This window comes from Mya arenaria, chromosome 4, assembly GCF_026914265.1.
Source record: "Mya arenaria isolate MELC-2E11 chromosome 4, ASM2691426v1".
In the NCBI taxonomy this organism is placed as follows: Eukaryota; Metazoa; Mollusca; class Bivalvia; order Myida; family Myidae; genus Mya; species Mya arenaria.
The window spans coordinates 40,309,097-40,331,057 of NC_069125.1; the positions used below are offsets into that span (position 1 = coordinate 40,309,097).

The following is a 21,961-nucleotide window of genomic DNA, read 5'->3' on the forward strand; positions in this document are numbered from 1 at the left end:
GTTTTATTTAGCCCGTGGTATTTTCTATGGAATTTAAATGTTGTGAAACAAACATCATTCATTTTGAAACAATGGTTGTTGAATATATGTTCGCGCATACTTGCCTGTAATTCGTTTATACTAATTATTCGGATACATTTACAAACACAACGTGTGGCAACCATTTTTAGCGTTTCTCGTATAATGGTACGGCGTCAACCTTAAACAGGCCAGGTTAGCAGTAGTTCTGGCGATATGTCGTATAGCTCAGTCTGTTAGATTGACATGATTACACATTAGGTCCGTAGGTGTGTCAACTGGTCAACTAAGGGTTCATTGTTACATGTTGGAGTCCTAATAAGGTGCATTTCTATGTATATTAAAAAAGAACACTGTACCTTAACTATTGCAAAGCCCAAGTCTCTACTAAGTTGGCTGAGTTCTGCATTTAGAATAATTTTAATATATACTTGAATCAATTAAAGTATTTAGATATACATGAGTAGTTTATCATAACTGACTTGAAATAAAGTTGATCTTATCCTATCTTATCTTACACATGCGTCACCTGCATTTTTTTTTAAAAAAAGCTGCTTGTTTTTTCATGTTAACAATTGATATTTATATGTTTTCAGAAACAACATGGACAAAGCATCGAGAGCATTAAGAAGGTATGTGAAGTTTTGTTTTCACACTGAAAGCTTGAAGTTTGGATAAATCAAGATGTTAGAATAGCCACGAATATCATAGTATGTACATGTAAGTCGGTGGCAGTGGTCAAGTGGTTAGCGTATCAGACTTTGGATCAAAAGGTCACACGTTGAATCAATGTCAATACATGTAGCTTCTCTTATGAGCTGAGTAATGGTGATATCACCTAAATGGTTCACATGTACATCTATATACTGTCGCTAATTTGTAGCTTAAAAATGTTTTAATTTTTTTTTAACTTTGCAACATAAATAAAATGTTACCTTTAGCTTTGCAACATCTTCTAATAAATTATACCAGAATCAATATGTACACATTTGTGCTGATGCTGTGGTATTTTGCAGTAGTAGCTTAGAATGATAAGAAAAGCAATTGATTAACGATATTTTGATTTTCGAGGATGTAGAGGAAAACCCCCCAAAAAACCCCATCTATTGTCATTTTAGGAGTGGAGCAAAGTTGATGTCCCTTGGTACAGCACATGGGGCTCTCAACATCCTGCTGGCAGACTTGAAGGAGGTGAAGATGGGAGCTAAGACCTTCATGGAGGCCCAGCATCAAGGTCAGTGCTGGCTCAGGAACAATTAAATGGGTGCTCAGTGATACTTTCTTAGTGTTTAGGGGTTTTATAAATGTTTCTGGAACTTGACAAAAGACACTGTGACAGTCAAGGTTGAATTGCAATGTTTAACAAAATTGAGGATTGTTATAAAATGCTGTTTGAAGTTGATGTACGGTAAACCTGAATATATATAATGTCTAAAATATCAGAGACTGCTGTTTTTAAAGTTGCGAACCAATGTATAAAATTAAGCTACTTATTTATTTGAGAACATGTCCTTGAACTATTGTTTCAGCTGCACAAGACATGATGAAGTGGGCAGTCACGGAAGAAAACAGAGCTGTCAAGGTCATTTGATATAGTTGTTACATGCACATCTTAATTGGTACTATACATGTATGGTGTACAAGGTACATGTAGGCAAACTCAGTATTAATGATATTCATTAAGTATACTCTACTAAAAGCCACAGTCTGGCAATAATGTACAATAAGTGTTAACTTGATAAATATTATAGAACATAAAAGTTGACAAAATAAAGAAATTTTATGCCCATATAATCAACATTCTGACGCAATAGGATTGACCGCTCTTTTACTTGTTGAGTACCATGGTGGATAAAGCTGCATATCTGTTTAGTTGGTTGTTGCACTATATTTTTCTGTTTTCAGGATGTCATCTCAAACATTGCTGACTTGTACTTAATGTGGACGGATGTTCAGAAAAACTTCATGGGTAAGGGATTAACTTTTAATATTGAGCTGAAAAGCATGACTGCTGTACTTGAGTTTGAAGACGAAAATATCTGTGTTGTACGCTTATTGCTGACATACAAAGTATACAGCATAGCTTGTTTGTTTATTTGAGTTTATCAATGTCTGCCCTTGCCTATTGGCTGCATTATGGCTTGACCCTCAGTGAAGCCATCACACTTTCAATTGTGTTTAAATGTCATACATATAAGTGACAAGAGATTGAAGCGATGTCTAATTTGACGCTGCCAGAGTTTGAACCCACAACCTTTTGCACCAGAAGTGAATGCTTTACGACTGAGCTTTAACCACTTCATTCAATTGACTTTATTGCGATCAAACTTGGTATATAGAAAGAGTTTGTGGAGACCTTTCATGGGATTGTGTTTGGGCCTGCTAGAGTTAAGGTCAAAGACACTGTTAATAAAAATAGAAAAAAACAGTTTAAACTGAATCTCACAGTCACATTGCAGCATTTCTTGTTAACTATTTAATTTGACTTTTGTTTTTTTTTGCTTTTGACAGGCACATATTTTATCATTATTATACTCATTTCTAAGACAAATCCGCTTAAAGTCGAGCATGCTGTCCTCAAACAGCAATTGTTATATCAATAAAATGGTCTAGTAATTATAAGTGGCTTCAGAAGCATCTGACGGGTAACAAGTCTTTGGTTGATTTTAAATGGACGTTAAATTGAATTAACTAAATGTTTTCATACCTAAGTATAATTTTGAACATACAGAGATGAAAAACTGTGCGTAATATATGTTCATACAGCGCTTAATAGAAGCCTTGAATGTATACGTAATTATAATCAGCATGTAAGTTATATGCTTTGCAGCTCATTAACAAGTTATGTTATTTACCAGGTTACCTGAAGGAGTACCGGCAGGTTTTTGAGATGGTTCTGGAGGGTGAGAAACATGTAGCACAGGCTCGGGATAACCATGTATGTTTGAGTAACAATTTGCTCATCTGTATTTTGAAAGACAATAGATTGAGATGTTACAATCATCTTGGTGTTTGCAGCCGAAATGTGGTCCTCATTTTATTGGTAGAGATGATGAAGTTCAGGAATAACCCTGAAATCAGGATTGAAAGCTTTCAATTTTAGACTATCATACATCTGTAAGCTTTCATGTTTTGACAAATTCATTAAAAGAAGTTCCTTGAAATTTAAATAATTGGCTTTGGAAACATTTTGAACTGGGTTTCTAAGCGCCTAATCATTCCTTAGGCTTGAAGCCTTCATATGGAAACTAAATCAACAGGATTTGGATTTTTAATGTGTTCCTTGAGTCAGTACTCTTTTATGTTGGTAATAACCCACAATGAGTAAATGTTTACATGTAACTCGGTCATGTTAATTGTAACAAAGTCACAGCCATGAACAATACTGTGTATGGAATTATGAAATAGCGATATAATGTCCCATCATTGTACACATCGATCAATTGAATGTTTGAGTCTGCCGATTTGCATGAATATGCTTGTGGTATTCTTGTTTAAAATCTTACTACTGAAATTGTTTAAAGCAGTGACTACAGATAATAGGAATAATGGTTGTGGTTGTATATTTACAGGATTACTGTACAGAGAAAGAGAACAGGGCAAGAAAAGAACTAAAGAAATGTTCTAAGGCAAGTTTTATGTCTATACATGTATACATGGGCATATGTGATGAAAACATTGTTTTAACACACCAGATAGACATATCCAGTGAAAATGGCTGTGCTGAACCATTCTATCCATTCAGAATGGCAACAACAATGCCGGATGAGTCAGATTTTATCTTTTATCATGTAGTTTTTGAAAAGTAACATCATAAATTTCATTCAAGTGCTAGTAAATATATATATTTTACGAAAAAATATAATTACTTATCAATCAACTTTAAAGAGCAATGATTTAGAGGAACTATTTTACGTCAATATTTAACTCAAAATACTATTAATTAGGATGTCAGGAAATTACGTTGCACACACTATTTGGTGAAATGTACAAAAATGAGTTTTCTACATCGTTTTTTTACACAAAATGAAAATTTGTGGTATGCAAGGAAAAAGATCAATCAGGTGTTTTACTGTCTGGATCAACAACATCAGACCTCGGGCATTTTGCATAGTTACTGGCTTCAGCATGTCCTCTTTTGTTGTTGTTCTTTCATCCAGAATGGAAACCCATGATAGATGTTATAAATATAAATCAAGAATAAAGTTTGAGCTGTCTTCTAATGAATGACAACTGCTGAGTGATTAGTACACTTGGGTGTGTGTGTGTTAATTTGACGATACCACTGGACTGGAATGTCGAGGGGACAGGCCCAATGATAGTACCAGTCTTGTTTTGTGTCTTATTGCACAACTTGTGAGAGCAACCATGTTTTTTGTACACCAGTGTATAGCACTGGAGGTTAGTACAAGTACTTTATGTGTTGATGAGTAGGGTTGAACATGTCTTCATTGTCAAGAAGTGTACCACTAGACCACAGATTGGCCACATGGTACTTACTGATTATGACTTGGGCTTACAAATATCTTATAGCATTATTCAAATGAAACAAAGGGGCGGAAGCAAAAAAAGGTATCTACCTGCTTCTTCATGTAATGTTACTTAGAAGCTTTTTGCTTTAATTCCTTCATGTGGTCTTAGTTCATATGACAATACACCAAGATAATTAGTTTAAACATTATTTATTTTACAACAGTTGTGAAGAAAGTTAACTAAGTATGATAACTTATACAAAGTCACTCTGGTTAGCACGATGTTGGTGAGAGTTTGGTCTTGTGTAGTGGAAACTGGAGTACTCAGAGAAAACCCACTTGTTCAACCATAAACCAAACTCACATGCGCCCATGACGGTAATCAAACCTTTGGTCGCCTTGGTGTGAAGCAAGTGCTCTAGCCACTGGGCTAATTGGACAACCAAGAACAAAGAAAGTTTAGCTATCAGGCAAAGGTTTAGCAAGCAGAAAATGTTGTTAAGTTAACACACAGACACACTCATTTAACAGTTTCATTCTAGTGCAGTTGATAACAGTACACGAACAAAATTGAAACAGTTCCAAGGTGATTGAATTTTTTTCTCTTGTAAACAGAGAGCATCCTCCAGTGAGTTGCGTCTGCTGGAGTCACGTGTGGAGATGGCCATCCAGTCCAAGAACCTGGCAGATGTTGAAGGTCAGTAGGGGTCATACTGTCACCATGGAAACACAGTCCTGGTAGCATTCAAATTGTTTCTAACCTGTTGCATAATATTTAGCATTTTGAGTGAAAGTGCAATACACAGTGTTTATGTATGGTTCTTCTGTGTCTTGAAAACATAAATGAAGTCTTATTATAGGTAGGTAAATACTTTTTTATTCTTCATGTCAATAAAGAGCACAGCTTATATTACAATACAAAGATAACAGGCACAATCATATCACATTTCATATCATTGGTACAACACACATGAGTAAATAATCTATATTATCATACTTATCAACAATTCAAATAGAGTAGAAGGACAAGTAATATATAATAACAAAATATATTAGCCATCAAAATAAATATATCATTTACCAAACACCAAATCAAATCAACATACATACACACACACATTATGATTAATGTAAATCTAGTCCAAAAAAACAAAATACATGTAACTAGTTAAGCATAGTGTGGCTAATCACAGCATGTATAAAATGAAGTATACTTTAAATACTTCTGTTGGTAAGAATGATCATATGCATATGTGTAGCAACAAATCTTAACTCTGGGTAAACAAATTTTAAGGTTAATTTTGCTCGAAAGACTGCATAGCCTATAGACTATATAGCCCTGAGGATAAAAATTAATTTGTTTTTATCCTCAGGGCTATTCCATTTAAACATCTGTTGGCTGTGTAGTTATTCATATTCTCTTGTTTTCAGTAAGTGAGCGCATCAGAGAAAATGAAGCTGTGAAGCTGATTCGTCTGAAAGAAGGTCTGTTGAAGATGTCAGACTCATATATCGAGATGGCTTACAAGGCTAATATCATCTTTGGTGCTCAAAAGGTATATAAAACTATGCTGTACATACATGTTGGGCTTTACTTTCCCTAATCTTTAAAATTAATATCATTATGGGAAACCACAAGAAGATTTTTCCTACAATTGAACGTATGACCTCTCACTCTGGGGTGAGAGGCAGAAATCTGCATCATTAGACCTCCTTAATGAGTCCTTACTATATTGTGTTTGCTTTTGACAATTCAATGTTGTTATATGCTCCAATTTAAGATGGCTACTAACAGATTTGCCCTTGTCTGTTTGCCAACTGTCCTTCTGTCCGTCTGAAATAACTTTGTATTGCATGTACCCCAACAATTATATTAGCCAAGGTGATGAAAATTTACAGGAATGTTTAGGAGCTTGTGAAGTAGTGCACTTGGGGCAATAAAGGATTTTAGTCGTAACTTAAAGTATCTTAAGTCTGTATAAATGACACAAATGGCAATACATCGATTTCATTCATTTCCTCAACTTCCAGTTCAATTGCAATGTTGGCTATTTATCACAAATACACGTATCTAGGGAAATAATGTAACTATGACATTTTAGCGATAATTTCATTTTATGACTTAAATTGACTTAGATCTATATTTAAGTGGCCCCCAGGTTTTGTGCACCCAGTAAATGCAGAGTTATGGTCTTTCACATAGTTCAAAATAGCCTATAGAGCATGTTTGTATCTCCAAAAGTAAATGAGCTAGAGTCACATACCTGTACAGGAATGGTAAGCAGCATGTGAAGTTGTGAACCTGGGGGTTTGTGTGTGTCGCTGCATCCAATAAGTTCAGGGTGTTTACCCTTGAATTAGTTAAAAATTAGCTTATAGAGAATGCAATCTAGTGTGGTGCAGATCTCCAAACATATCTGAGCTAGATTCACAAAACTTTACAAGAATGTAAACCAGCATGTGAAGTTGTGCACCTGGGGGTTTGGGAGTTTCTACACTCAATAAGTGCAGAGTAATGGCCAATGACTTTGTGAAAATATGATGTATAGAACACACAATCTTGTGTTGTATGTATCTCCAACAGTAAGAGGGCCAGAATTTTGAAACATTACAGAAGTTATTGTTTAGCGGCTGCCTCCAGTAAGAGTATATTTATTCTCATTGACAATTTTTTAATATGCATATAAAGCATTGAACCATGTGTCACCCCATTTTCAATAAGTAAATGAGCTAGGGTCATGTCACTTAACAGGAATTTTGATCAACATGTGCAGGTAAAGACAAAAGTATTTGAGTATCTGCAAAGGATATTAGTCTGCATGTGAAGTTTTTCACCTGGAGTCACTGTCAAGGTTGCTCTTTCTTACAAAAGAAAAAAGGGTTTAATGTTACTAGACAAGCTATACATAATTAGACTTTATTTTAAATGATAATTCTGGTTTTTTTCCCTAATACAGAATGTGGCCCTGCAGCTTCCAGATGTCCATGGCCAGGAGCTAGAACACATACAATACTCAGGTACTACTTTAGTCAACATGCCTACAGCAAATTATGTGTAGAAAAAAAGTTAGGTTCATAACAGTTACGGTAGATTGGTTTTACACCCAAAATCTTTTTTTATCGAATTCATTGATAAAATTTTATTTAAGATCTTTCAAAAGATTAGTTTTTAAAAAGTTCATAGATCATGTTTCATATGCTCACAGATACATGTTAAATTGAGGTTCAAGGAAATCTAGAAACTTTTGCTGCATGATGTTTTTTATATTCATTGTAATAAATAATATGTTAGCACTCTTCCATGAAAAACAATGAAGAAAAGAAAATTGGAACATTAAAATGATTCTAAAATGCTTGTACATTTATGCTCTCCAGGTGGCAGCACTACACGATACCTGGTTGACAAAGTGAGGGAAAAACTGCAGCAATTTGTCCCATCAAATGGTGAGCAGTTGACTTCTTGTCAGCCTTGATGTTAAATTTGTAGTCTTTATGACTGCTGGTGCTATGTGTAGAAAGTTAAGATATTGATAGGAATAATTACTTTAGGGGTTATCACCTAGATTCAGAATGAGGTACATTAGTGGGCAGAATGCCCCAGATAAGGACTGTTATTGTTTCAAATACTACTGTACCATTTTACCATAGGAAATACTCCACTTATCATTCTCTTTATCACCCAGTATTACCTTTTGTTCTCATATTATTTTTCAGTGACAGCAGACCCACCGCCTCCCTACACCCCTCCTGAGCCCAGCCAGCCAGCTGGAGGGCGACCTGACTCTCCAGAGCAGGGGAGAGGGACCCAGGGGCTGGATCGGCGGGGCTCCCGTGACACCCCATCCCGGCCTTGTCACCCACCCGCCAAACCTCGACACAGCTTCCCGCAAGAATCTATGACCAACAGGCCCAGTTCTGGTGAAATTAGGACGGCTAACTCAACATCAGACCAGGATCTTCCGACTTACAGTTCTAGCCAGAATAATTCTAACCAGCAACCTGTTCTTATGCATTCCACAAGTGAAGTTATTGTGAGAAGTTCCTCAGGGCCTAATATAGCCAACAGTGACAATGAGGATGTAACACAAAGGGGTCGGACTGTGTCAGACACAATTGTGCACACGAACACTGTACGAATTGTGCGTGAGAGTGAGTCCCCGAGAGCAAGCGGTAGGTCATCTCCTGTGGTGGGAGAGAGGAGAGAGGCAATAGAACATGAGGGGCCAGACACACCAGGGGCGAAATTGTACCCGGACATTGGGGCGACTAATGATGATCAGCCTGTAAGTTTGCGTGCTTTTCTTTTGCAACTTTATAAATAAAATGTTGGACAGTTTGTGTATATTGCTTCATACTATTGTGTAAGTTAACTGCCTTTAGCTGTTCTCCAAATAAAAGGATTCAATAATTATATACAGTGAAACCCCTCTTATCAGACAACCTATGGTACTTTGAGAAAATGGTCTTAATAGCGGGGTGGTCTCATTACTGAATTTTGTGCTGATTAGGTTTGTGAATAGTCAAGTGGTGGAATTTATTAGATTTCTACCATGTAGATGTACATGTATAACTGGGTGTTGGTTATATGAGGCTAAAGTGAATACTATTAAGCAGAGAAAATAAATAAAATGTTACCGGTATGTCATTTATTAATTTACATCAGAAATTGTTCAAAGAATAAAACAATGCAGTCTCAATGTCCTGTAATTATATTTTCACAGTAAGTCTCCCTGAAAATCCAATCAAAAGCATTAAATCAATTCAACCCATCAACTATTAAACACTTCCGTGTTTTTCACTCAAATCTTGACCTCTCTCAAATAACTAAAATATGACTTTAATTAAAGATAATTTCAACTGTAACCTTTAATCTTGAATGAAACAGTGTATTCTAAGCATCATAGTAAACATGACATTCAGTCACAGGTGTTTTTTTTTACTGCAGGACAAAACCAGGCCGGTTCCAACTCCTCGTACATAAAGAACAAACAGAGCAGGAGACAAAGTCATGAGCATCCTTCTATATGACAGCAGAATGATGATGACCATTTAATTTTTCATTCCATTTTTAACATTCCATGACACAATCAGATAGGTTTAACTATCTTGTCATTTCATTCGTGATGTCAATGCTGGGCATTAAACACACAATTTGGAATTTGTAGGAAATTTTATGTTTGTTAAATTTGTGGTTTCATGTATGGAACTGGAAAGGTAACTTTTGTCTAAAGTTTGCCGTGCCAACATATTTAAATTCGAAAATTTTGAAATTCAGTCGAAAAATATTTAACAAGAGCCTAGCTTGCAGTCTTACAGTATTTTTGATGTTGAACTTAACATGTTAATTCATTGTAAACTAATCATACTTATTAGTTAAATTAGGATGAAACGTGGCAAGCAGATATAGGTTATGCAGTTAAATTTAAAAAAGCCATTGTTTTGAAAATATATTTTACAAAAAAACATAACTTAAGTCAGCTAGAAAGAACATATATATGGCCTTTAAAACATGTCACAACATACTATATTAATTCATCAGATTAACTTTTACATCATGTTAACCTGTTTGTCATACCAGGTATTTACTATTATGATAGACCCATTTAAATTGCAGTTCAATTGTTATGTTTGTGTGTATAGTTGACCTAGAGTTTTAGTCAGGTTTTGAAAAGGGGTAGGGTGCTTCAGAAAAGGGACTGGGTACTAATGATGGAAATAGCACACTGTATCGGTCAGTGAAGAACCTTAATTTTATAAATTTGACTAAATAATGTTAGAAATGTGTTTTATTGACATAGCATTCAACTATTAAAAACTGGAGGGTGCACAAGCTGGTCTTAATAAAGGCCTTAGGGTGCTACAAAAAAGTGTGGGGTGCAGCACCCTTCCATAATTTTTCAGCTGAAATCCTAGGTTACTATAGATGTAGTTGTTGGTGTATGTGCATTTATAATTAGAGAGTAACATTGTTGTCTTATGTTAAATCAGAAACATATTTGAAATGTTTGCATTTGAATGTAGTGAGTAATTACTTCAAAATGTTCACAAATTGAATATAATTGTTTTTCTATATTTTTTGTATGCAGTTTAGCAACTTTCACTGATTTTTTTATTCATTTCTAGAAAAATTATTCAAGACCTCCATATTACATTTTGCGACTTAACAAACAGTCTGGATATGGCTCAAGGTAGTTTATACATGTTAATTATTGGTTGTTTCTTGCCTTTATATTCTATATTATTTATGAACTTTATATTTAGTTATACATGTATAATGCAATCATGATATTTATAATATAATTGGTGCTTGTTTTAGTAGCTTTACATTTTCATGTTATATGTTAGATTTATTATATAAGTATATATGCTCACATTTATTGCTGTGAAAGGGCCAAACATGTTTTGTTGAATGTTGTTATTGTACTAAGATTTAGCAATATTGGTCATCAAGGCCTACTGTGTTGTAAGTTCAGCAGTTGTTAAGCCATGCTTGAAAGTTGTACAGTATTGCACATAACCACACAGTTATTAAGCCATGCATGAACGTTTACAATATTAATTTCAACCGCACAGCTGTAATTTGAGCCATGCTTGAGAGTTAAGCAGTATTGCACTCCACCGCACAGTTATTAAGGTATGTATGAAAGTACATGTAGTACAGTATTGAACTCTACCACAAAATGAAATTTGAGTTCATAAATATATCTATTAATGAAAAGTCAGCATAGCTGGTGGTTTTATAAAACTTTTCCATTTGCTTTAGTTCGTTCCTGTGGACAATTCATCATTTACCTGAATACTTATATCTTCACGAATTCATTCTTGTATGTACACAAACTGTTGAATTTTGTTATTTCATTCGGCTAATAGGTACACATTTACAGATATGAATGACCGTTATGAGCAGAAATTGGTCTTTGCATCATTTCAAATATGTTTCACATCGAAAGGATATATTTATTTCTTTAAAAGTACCCATGACCTTTCATACACTTCCAAGCATGGAAATGCAGTTAAATTTCCCTCATGTAATAAAAACTGCATAATGCTTAAAGGTTGCTATTATGCATTTACCAAAATAAACGAGCCAGGAGTTTTAAGAAAGGGCCCATTATTTGGTCAATGCAAAAGCTTAGTGTTTAAAACTATAGTTCGTCTAATGGCCAAGTCTCTGTTTGAATCTACCTATTCACCTGATTTAAATTAATAATGACTGACTGCTGATTTACCCCAAAAAATGGTAGATTTGAAAAATTAAGCCATCCCATTTGACAAAATATAATTTTGAACACTAAGACGTCAAGTATATTGTTTGCTTTTGTTATATTAAATGCAAGACCCAATTCTGCATGTCGTGGTTTGTATATCTGTTTGTTAATTGATATCTAATTTTGTAATGAAAATTATTAGTCTCTGCTAGTCATTTAAGATGCAATAGTTTTTAGTATAAAGATATTTTCACCATTTTAACATTAATTTAATCATTCTGTATCCACCATGTGGCTGCACACTGAATTGCACACTGTATTGATTTTGAATCCTGCTTACTAAATTAGTACCTGCATCAAAATTTGAGAGTCCTCTAACTTAATATAATGGTATTTGTATTTTAATGCTTAATTATGGTGTACATGTATACTAACATGTGTGCTTTATAATAATTCAAAAATTCATACTGAAGATGGGAACATTCCACAAAAGGATCACCCCTTGGCTTTTTTTAAATAGCAATTAAGTGCTAAGACATCTTTTTTCTTTCATAACCCATGGTCATTTATAATTCCTTCTTCTTAACAACTTCAATCTGATTGTAGTTTGTGGTTTATTGTTAACCAATTAATTGAAATAACAAATTTATTGTTAACATTCCTTTATCATGTAAATACTGTTCAAAATTAGTCCATACAATAATGTGATTTTTTCTAAACTTTATACATGTAACTTTGTTATTTTGTAGTCCTGTAATTTTATATACATATAATTCGCTTATTTATTCGCTTATTTCATGTTTATAATAAAACTCACTCAGTTTAACATGTTAATGTTATTGCTTTAACGGCTCAAGAAGGGTAACAACTATACAATAAATTGCTAAGTTTTGAAAGATTTGTCTCCCTTATACCATAAGTCGTGCTCAGCCGCACCCTACGGCGACATCGAAGTCCAATACGTGCATATTCGCGTGATCTGCTCATTAAGACAGCATCTGCTTTTTCGGGTTGTTTACGGAAAACAGTTTTCGTACTTGTCGGCTTATAACAAGTATGCCTTCGAGGACAGGACTTACAATATATCTTAAGGTATTTGTTCCTATTTTATATATTATTTTGACATGATGAATCAACCGTACACATGTATTTGGATGCAGTTGTCTCTCTTCCTTCCGATCATACGATGCGGATATGGTATTCATAAATTAAAAGTGTCACAGTAATTGATGTATAAATAACGATACATACATGCAAGTGTGCAATATGTCGTTACATTCGTAAACTGATCCGTTGTACGATTTAATGATAGACATGCAAATCTGCACCCCTAGCTTTGGGATGTTCTGTTTTAATAGGGTATTATAGTAGTATACAATAGTAACATCCCTTTAAGATGTATAATTCGTATATTTTGTATGAAACAACGCTTTGTCCCGGGTAGAGCATTGACGGAAAGAACACCAAGAACTCGGGTACCCGATCATCAAGTAAACACAAAATAAACACTGCGTAGAAATAATAAAAACACCGCTGTTCCCTGTTCCGATATTGACCGCGAAGTTACCATGTCCACAGTGACCAGAAGCTAGGTCAGTGGAGCTATTTTTGTCCAGCGATTGGGTCCCCAAGTTGATCGCTTGGCCTTAGAATTTACAAACAGGCGCTCTAGTACCCTGTGATGCGTAAAAAAATAAACAGCTGTTTGTGTTTTATTGCATAATGATATAGCGTCTTTTTAGTATTTCATATATTCTTTATATTCTATGATTTAGTAGAAAATATTAAAAACAGACACTATTATACAGTTATGAAAAACGTGAACTGCCAAAAGTACACGAATACAGTTAATTATTTATTTTATTCATCACAGTGTACTTAGACTAGAACCCTGTTTTTAAATACTCAGGCCAAGAGATAAACATGCGGACCGAATCCCGCTTGACAATAATAGCTCGACTGACCAGTGTCGTCTGAAGCACAACTATACGAAATCAGTCCGTCTCGGATCAAGTAAGCTCAGTCCCATGTCAAGCTGGAGAATGTCATCTATTAAAAAGAAAATCGAGATCGCTTTCAATAACTTCATGATGAATAATGTATAGCACATTGCTGTATTTGTCGGGTATCGGGTACTTAAACTGTACCAAGGAACCCATTAATGTACCTGACCCGCAGGTACCCAGGTCCTAGTCCCGTGGGGCTGTTAGAGCATGTTTCTGTATAAAATACTAGTATGTAAAGAAGGAATAATCAGGTCTAGATTAATACACAGTAATGAGGTTGAGTCTTCTTGATTTTATTTGATATAAATCTGTTCTGAGTGATTCTTAAATCGGTTTTATCCTGGAAATAATGAAAGTTTCAGTCAGAGATGGTAAAAATTGTTGTTTTGACATAATTTTGTATTCAACATAAGTTATATATTAAAAGAAACAAGAGACCCTATATCGCTCACCTGAGTAAAACGTTAATGGTGCTTTACACATGTCTGTAAGTAAAGTTCAATAACTTGCAGGCGTTTACAGCGATTTGGCTAGTTATCGAACTCGTCCGAGGTATTATGCCCATACACATTTTGACCATTTTGGTGAACCGACTCCGTAGTCTAGTGGTTAAGGCGTCCGTCTACGGAGCGGGAGGTCGTGGTTTCGATCCCGGGCCGCGTCATACCGAAATACTTTAATTAGAGGTTAATACACGGCGCCGGCGTGCCGTCTGTCCATAATGGCCGTCTGTCCATAATGGCACACCTGGTCCGTAATGGCCCGAAGTATTTCAAGGTTAGTGCTTGGAAAAGTGGTGTACTCAGTACTGGTTCAACCCAGGAAAGTTGAATCCCGTGTATCGGTGCTTCACATCGAGCACGTTAAAGAACCAAGATGTCTCTTCGCAAAGAGCTAAGGTATCATCGGATCTCTTGTATCTTCTTCTGGATTTGACTGCGAATTGCTGTCACTTCTATTTCATGTCACTTATGGCATTTAAACACAATTTAAGTCGTGATGGCGTCACGGCGGGGGTCAAGCCATAATGCAGCCAATGGGCACGGGCAGACCTTGATAAACTCAAAGTAAACAAACAAACAAACCATTTTGGTGATGATTAGACAAATGGCTTTAAAACGTCCCGTTTTGTAAAGAAGTTTTTTTTTAATTTTCCAAACAGACATATAGAGAAAACTAGCCCGCCCATGGCGGCCATGTTGTTAATGAATCACAATGGGGTGAATTTGATATATAGTCACCTTTCTGTGAGGTTATTTTGAAATCGGGTCAATGGCTGGTTTAGAAACGAGTTTAAAAGTTGTTCCTTTCGGTTGCCATGGCAACCAGAGTTCTGCATCAAAATACTTTTATTGAAAGAATCTGGAACATTCCTGTGAAGTTTGGTTGAAATTGTCCCAGTGGTTTAGGAGAAGATGTTTGAAGGAAAATGCTGCGACGGACAATCACCCTATCACAATAGCTCACGCTGAGCACTTTGTGCTTACGTGAGCGAAAAAGGTTCATCTCTGACTGATTTTGCCACCATGTGGTTTTATATGTTTCTTTTTTAATGACACGTAGGAGCCTCGCATTGCAATAACCAATTGTCAGCAATATGTTTAATTGTTATTATTTGTACATAATCGATAGTTTTACTCAAATTTCTTACACAGTAACCAATCATTTCACTTTCAGTTTCCTAATTCGTTATCTTTAACTTACTGCAATTTGAGTACATCTACCCGCGTTCTAACGAACCACGGGTCCAGCAACGAGGGACAACGGGACAGGCACGAGCCCACCAGTGTACCCCGACATACCCACCGGCACATCAGTAACAATTTGTCAATCACACATCATCACCATGACGACACTTCCGGACCACGTCCCCTAATTTTACTGTTTGGTTGGCTGTTTGCTAAGCCCGCACATTTGAAGAAATACAGCGACTTTTATGCAGAACACGGCTTCGATGTCCTCACTGCCAAGGTAAGTGAATAAACCTTTGCGATCCATTATTGTTTCTCAGTGCTGTGTGTGACTAACGTCAAATTTGTTGCAAAAGTGTGTTCTGTACCATTGTTTTAAACAAAAACGCTTGCCTTTCTAACACCACAAAATGGCATTTGTTTTAAGCTGATTATTGCCCTGTAACGATATTTGGTGAAGAATTATTTACAATTACGAAGTTACATTAACCGGTGTTTAGAGGCATTGACAGTGTTACTTTTACCATTTATAGAACTCTCAATAAAACCACTGCTACTTTCATTCTTGGTTAAATGTAATATCACTAATCTGGGCTTCCTATGGGTCTCTGTTCGGATATGTGTGTTGTTTTTGCTCGAGCCCAACAGCGCTGAGCTCCACGTTGTTGTTATAATGGTGGTTCGATGTATGTGAATGCGTTCGTCCATTTTTCCGATGTTGGCTTGTCCATGGTAAAAGATGACCATGCATTAGGGGGTTTAAAACAGCTTTGCCCAAATGTTCACACCGAGAAGCCGGCGTATCGCCTGCACGTCTCATATTTGTATGTCAAAGATCAAGGTCACACTGAATGTTCATTGGTCAGATGTATATCAAAGACACTAAATATCTTCAGATGTGTTGTTTATCTCATTGTATGTACCCAAAATGGTTTTAAACAATATTTTAGTGACAAACAATGATTCAGATGCCTGTGCATTTGACAAGACCCTGAACCATGATGTATTTTATGCGTATTTTCCAAAAATCTAAAAGTAGTAACAACATCAAGTTTTTGTTTACATTGTATCCATCTCTGTTTTTGACTGAAAACAAAAGGGACTTTCTCCCGCTTTTGAACCCAATCTACCAACTTAGAGACCAAAATATACCTCACTGCCATTCAGTGCTACTAACCTGTCATAACATGCTGCTGAAAACATGTATAATATGGTGGTGTATACTTGCATTACAAATTGAAAAGTAAAAGGATGTTGAATTTAATATTAAAACAGGCTCAACAATGAAAAAATGTAAAAAGTGGAAGGGACTCCTAATTTCAGGAAGGGACACCTAATTTCAAATGTTGGTGTCCCTTCGGGATCCCTTGGAAAAATGGTTAGTGTCGCCCCTGCACTACCATTTGTCAAAAAAATATGATATCAAGCAGCAGGATCGGATTGTTGGCGTTGTTATTAATTAGTATTGTTATTAGGCTCTAGTTGTTATTATTAATTAATTGTGCGTATTTATTCCAGCTTACCCTTGCCCAGCTGTTGCGACCGAAGAAGGTCCAACGTGTGATGACGCACCTCCTTGACCTTTGCCACGAAGGCCCCAGACAGGAGCAGCCCCTTCTTTGCCACGCCCTTTCCGTAGGAGGATACATGTACGGGGAGTTGCTCACCAGCCTCGCCAGGGACATGGAGAAATATCCGGGGTTTGACCGCCGACTGTTCGGGAAGATTTTGGACAGTCCTGTGGACTACTATGGGATACCAAAGGGTGTTGCCAGGGCAATGACAGACGACAGGGAGAGGTCACAGCGGATTGAGAATTCTTTACACTGGTATTTGGATAAGTTTCGACCAATTACCCATCAGTATATAAGGGCATCTGACAAATTTCATGCGAACGAGATGAAAACTCCATCTCTCATTCTTTATTCATTAAGCGATCCTGTTTGTAATCCAGATCATTTAGAAAGGCTTGCAAAAACATGGCGGCAAAAAGGAATCGAGGCCGAGACCGCGTTCTGGGAGCGTGCACCTCACGTGGCGTCTTTCAAAATGTACCCGGATGAGTATAAATCACAAGTGATTGATTTCATTTGGCGGACGGGCATACCAGGTCACAGAATGCCGCGGATCCAGCATTCCGTTTAGAAGAAACCGGAAGTAAACTTTAGGGACCAACAGATTCTCAAGATGGCACTGGCTTAAATTTCCGTCAATATTTGTCTATATTTGTGTTGGTCAGACTTAATGTAGAAGTGAAGACTACACGTAGATGTGTTCATTATTATTATTATTATTAGCAAAATGATGCATATATAGTTTATAACTTTAATCGACAGAGATGGGGACGGACAGCTTGTAACTTTTCCTCTTTTTTTTTGCGCCCGAATGACCTTGTATAGGTGTTGATGAATCCAGGGCTTTCACTGTAAAAACATTACAAATCAAAAACTGATCAGAAGCATGCACATTTATTATTCAAATTGTTACGTTTATTTATGATTAAACACACAACAGTATTTACATGTCGACCTGTCGCTATGACACCAAACGCGTTGCGAAAGGGACTAGACACCAGATGATACAATTGCAAGGAAAAAAAGAAAATTGTCAAACAATTATATAAAATTGATATTACTGACGTATAGCATCACATTTTACCTAATCGAAATTTACTGGGGTTATCTACCAATACCAATGGGGTTATCTTAAATCCCAGTAAAGTTTAAAAAAACCACGTCGGTATATATATATATCTGTACTCATCACGTGACTTTCACATGCTAAATATACACACTTCATGGCTTTCCGGAAGAACGGACATTGCAAGAAAGCGGAATACTGCTGCGAAACAACGTAGACACAGAGTCCGACATATAAACATGATCATCGGTGATTCAATTTATCGATGGAATCTTTTGAATGTTAAGTCTGCTGAAAATGACAGCGAGTTGCTAAAACGCTTCTTGGGTGTGTGAAACTATCACATGACTTGCAAAGTGGTCGGAAAAACATTCCATGCCTTTTTTTAAACTGGGAAACCATTATGCGCTATTGTTCACGGGGAAACTCGGCTGAGACAGCGACATTATTGTTGCGTTTATTCCTTTTCATCATGTAAGAAGATGAATTATTGGCCTCATACTAGCTCGTATGGACAATTCTAGGCTTGTATGAATGGAATACTGTATCTGCCAATTTTGGGATTATCTGGTGTCTAGTCCCTTTAATGTTTTTGCGGATAATATCGGACTCAGATAAGGACGAAAGTGAATCTTCATCATCCGTCTCGGGCGGCGGAAACTTGGAGTCGGTTGCCGCAAAGCTCAAGTCACGTAATATCAGTGAGCGGACAAAATCCTTGCGTGCTGCGTGTAAGCTTGTGTAGAATAATGGCGCGTCAATACCTCGATAGCGTCACTTGGCCTACAGTAACTCTCTGCACTTGTGCTGTTATAAAGATGCACTCTTACTCCCAAGAATAAGTAATACCACAATAAATACAATTGTTTTAATTTATCGAAACGGATGAATCACTATCAAAAACAATGGTTCTTATGAAGGATATCGTGTTTAATTTGAAAGAAGGGTGCAGAAAACACGGTATTTCTACCTCCTGAGACGATAGCTGATAACTGTAAATCTATTGGCACTCAGCACTCATTTAATATTTCTGCGTATTCAGCTTTTACACGGTTACTGTTATCAGTTATTAATATTTTCCATAAATGCATTATTTAGTAAGTAGTTAAAGGTTTATCGATCAAACATTATGTTCGTTATAAATGTGTATGTATTGATTTTAAATACGAGTGTCTGGATGAAGCCGCTAGTCCGGCGGCACGAGGGATTCCTTGAGATTCCGGAAGCGATGATCCTATAAAAAGTGTGTGTACAACAAAGGGAAACCGTCGGGTTGCAACGCGTTCAGGTTATGTTGGAGTCAGATTCATGGTCGAACATTTATTCTGACACAGTTGGGTTTTTGATCGTGAGAAGCTACTTTATTTTTTTTATTTTTTTTGTACTTTTCTTAACTTGAAATACTCAACATTCGAGTAGAATACGTTTATATGCATAATGTTTACAGGTATTTCGGTGGTTGATTCAAGAAACGTAACAATTACATATGTTGTTACAATTATTTCTAAGATTTGTCTCCCTTCCACCTTAACATTCTGCTTCTGTATGCAAAATCGATGATAACGTGCATTCAACACTCACGTGATCGGGTCATTATTACTAACGTTTTTGTTAGCAGCAACTGTTTATATTGTCATAGTTTGTGTCTTTTTTTACCATTATGTCTTCGAGGAAAGGACTCATACTTTGTCTTAAGGTAATTATATATTGTACAAGTACATATATTTTATACAGCATTGATACATGTGGATGAATCCCGAATCGTACGATGTGGATTCGCTATGAATAATTAAAATTGACTTTGTATTGATGTAAGTGTGCACGATATTATTGACTTATGAACTTTCACGATAAAACTAAGACATCTGACATCTTCAGTAAGCGTTCAATATAATCATCGGAAGCTGCAAACTGTTCAGTTTCCAGGCTAGACATCAAGTATTAGTGCTGTGCTCGAAAATTTACATCACGTTAATACAAGTTAACTTTGTATGATGACAAAACGCCATTTTGTCCCAAGGGATTCCTTTCTTTTCCTTCTTCCTCTTTTTATTTTTGTTTCTTTTTCAGTTTTTCATGTTTTTTTACCAACTGACTATAAAAAATGGTATGGTCGGCGCCATTACGTATGTAGGTCGGGTAACCCGAATTAAATGTTTTTTAGGCCTTGATATTAAAATCATTTAATAGTGTTTTTCAAACATCCTGGCAATTTGGTCAATATTGATAAATAATCTGGATATATACCTATCGATTTCAACTTACAAAGTCTCACCAGTTATTACGCCATTTCACTTTCAGTGTCCGAAATCATCGTTATTTTTAAATCATCGAGGTTTGCGCACATCCGCCTGCGCTCTTACGACACACGGACGAGGACACGATGGACCCCGGGTCAGTCACCACCCAATCGGTCTACCTCGCTTCACCCACCGCCCAATTGACAAGAACCTGTCAATTACGCATCATCGTCACCATAATGAGGCTGACAGCGGTCACGCGAGGGAGCCACGTCCCCTTGTTCTATTGTTTGCTTGGCTGTTTGCTAAACCATCACATTTGAAGAAATACTGCGACTTCTATCTAGAACATGGCTTCGATGTTCTCACTGCCAGGGTAAGCCATCTGCTGACTCTCTTTGTATTAATGATGCGAGAACTAGGGTGAATACAGTTATGCTGTCAAGAATACGAATACAAATATCCCTATTTAAATTCTAAGTCAAGGTTTGCGTAAATACCAGCCGAAATTGACAATTGTTTCAAAGGTTGAAATATTACAGTCTTATTATGTTTGTGATAGTAGCCGGCCAACATTTCTGGACAATTATATTGTGACCTTCTACACGGACGGTTGCGCCTATCTATGTTTGCAACGAAGGGTTACAGTCACACTGATAGTGCTATTTTTACATGATCACCCTTCATAAATGTAATGTTATAATGTTCTTAGATTGTACATAAAATGTATTTACTTTCAGCTAACCGTCTCGGAGCTGTTGCGGCCGAAGAAGGTCCAAAGTGTGATGACGAACGTCCTTGACCTTTGCCACGAGGGCCCCAGACAAGAGCAGCCCCTTCTCTGCCACGCCTTCTCCGTAGGAGGATACATGTACGGGGAATTGCTCACCAATCTCGCCAGGGATATGGAGAAATATCCGGAGTTTGGCCGCCGAATGTTCGGAAAGATATTTGACAGTCCGATAGATTACTACGGGGTACCGAAGGGCGTGGCCAGAGCGATAACAAACGACAAGGAGAAGTCGCAGCGGATTGAAAAGTCTGTACACTGGTATTTGGAAAAATTTCGACCAATTACCCATCAATATATAAGGGCATCTGACAATGTACATGCAAACGAGATGAAAACTCCAGGGCTCTTTCTGTATTCATTAAACGACCCTCTTTGTAATCCTGAGCATATAGAAACGCTTGCCAAAACATGGCGGCTAAATGGAATCGAGGCTGAGACCGCGTTCTGGAAGCGTGCGCCTCACGTGACGTCCTTCAAAATGTATCCGGATGAGTATAAGTCACATGTGATTGATTTCATTTGGCGGACTGGTATACCAGGACATAGAATGCCGCGTATCCAGCCGCCCGTCCAGGAGGAACCGGAAGAAGACTTCAGGGAGCAACAGATTCTGAAGATGGCACTGGCTTAAATATATATGTTACGGATTTGTGTAGGCCAGACTTAGTTTACAAGTTTCTATACATATATGTTTTCAGTATTTGTATTGCATCATAATGACACATATGTTAAATGTTGTTTATAGTTTTAATCAACACAGCTGGATGCACAGCTTGTAACTAAAAAAAGTCGTTCATTCTCGGTCAGCACTTGATATATTCACCTTGCACCGCAATGACCATGTATAATTGTTGACCAAACATTTTTTACTGCATGTAAATACCTTTTAATAC

At 36.7% G+C, this 21,961-nt stretch overlaps 3 protein-coding genes across 3 annotated transcripts; all 3 read left to right on the forward strand.

The window, feature by feature from the left end:
- Window positions 1–12: 12 nt before the first annotated feature.
- LOC128230383 (uncharacterized) lies at window positions 13–12,574 on the forward strand. The gene is made up of 13 exons (XM_052942600.1): window positions 13–213; window positions 615–650; window positions 1,137–1,252; window positions 1,548–1,600; window positions 1,924–1,987; window positions 2,877–2,956; window positions 3,591–3,647; window positions 5,106–5,187; window positions 5,922–6,046; window positions 7,448–7,508; window positions 7,866–7,934; window positions 8,205–8,773; window positions 9,436–12,574. The coding sequence occupies exons 2-13, from the start codon at window positions 622–624 to the stop codon at window positions 9,469–9,471; spliced, it is 1,341 nt and encodes a 446-aa protein (XP_052798560.1). The 5' UTR covers window positions 13–213; window positions 615–621; the 3' UTR covers window positions 9,472–12,574.
- A 59-nt stretch (window positions 12,575–12,633) lies between these two features.
- Window positions 12,634–17,911, forward strand: LOC128230385 (transmembrane protein 53-like). Its single transcript, XM_052942603.1, has 3 exons — window positions 12,634–12,790; window positions 15,382–15,675; window positions 16,914–17,911. Exons 1-3 carry the CDS (start codon window positions 12,755–12,757, stop codon window positions 17,538–17,540), a joined length of 957 nt encoding a protein of 318 aa, XP_052798563.1. The 5' UTR covers window positions 12,634–12,754; the 3' UTR covers window positions 17,541–17,911.
- A 1,689-nt stretch (window positions 17,912–19,600) lies between these two features.
- Window positions 19,601–21,936, forward strand: LOC128230384 (uncharacterized). The gene is made up of 3 exons (XM_052942602.1): window positions 19,601–19,731; window positions 20,337–20,651; window positions 21,016–21,936. Exons 1-3 carry the CDS (start codon window positions 19,696–19,698, stop codon window positions 21,697–21,699), a joined length of 1,035 nt encoding a protein of 344 aa, XP_052798562.1. The 5' UTR covers window positions 19,601–19,695; the 3' UTR covers window positions 21,700–21,936.
- The last annotated feature ends 25 nt before the right edge of the window (window positions 21,937–21,961 follow it).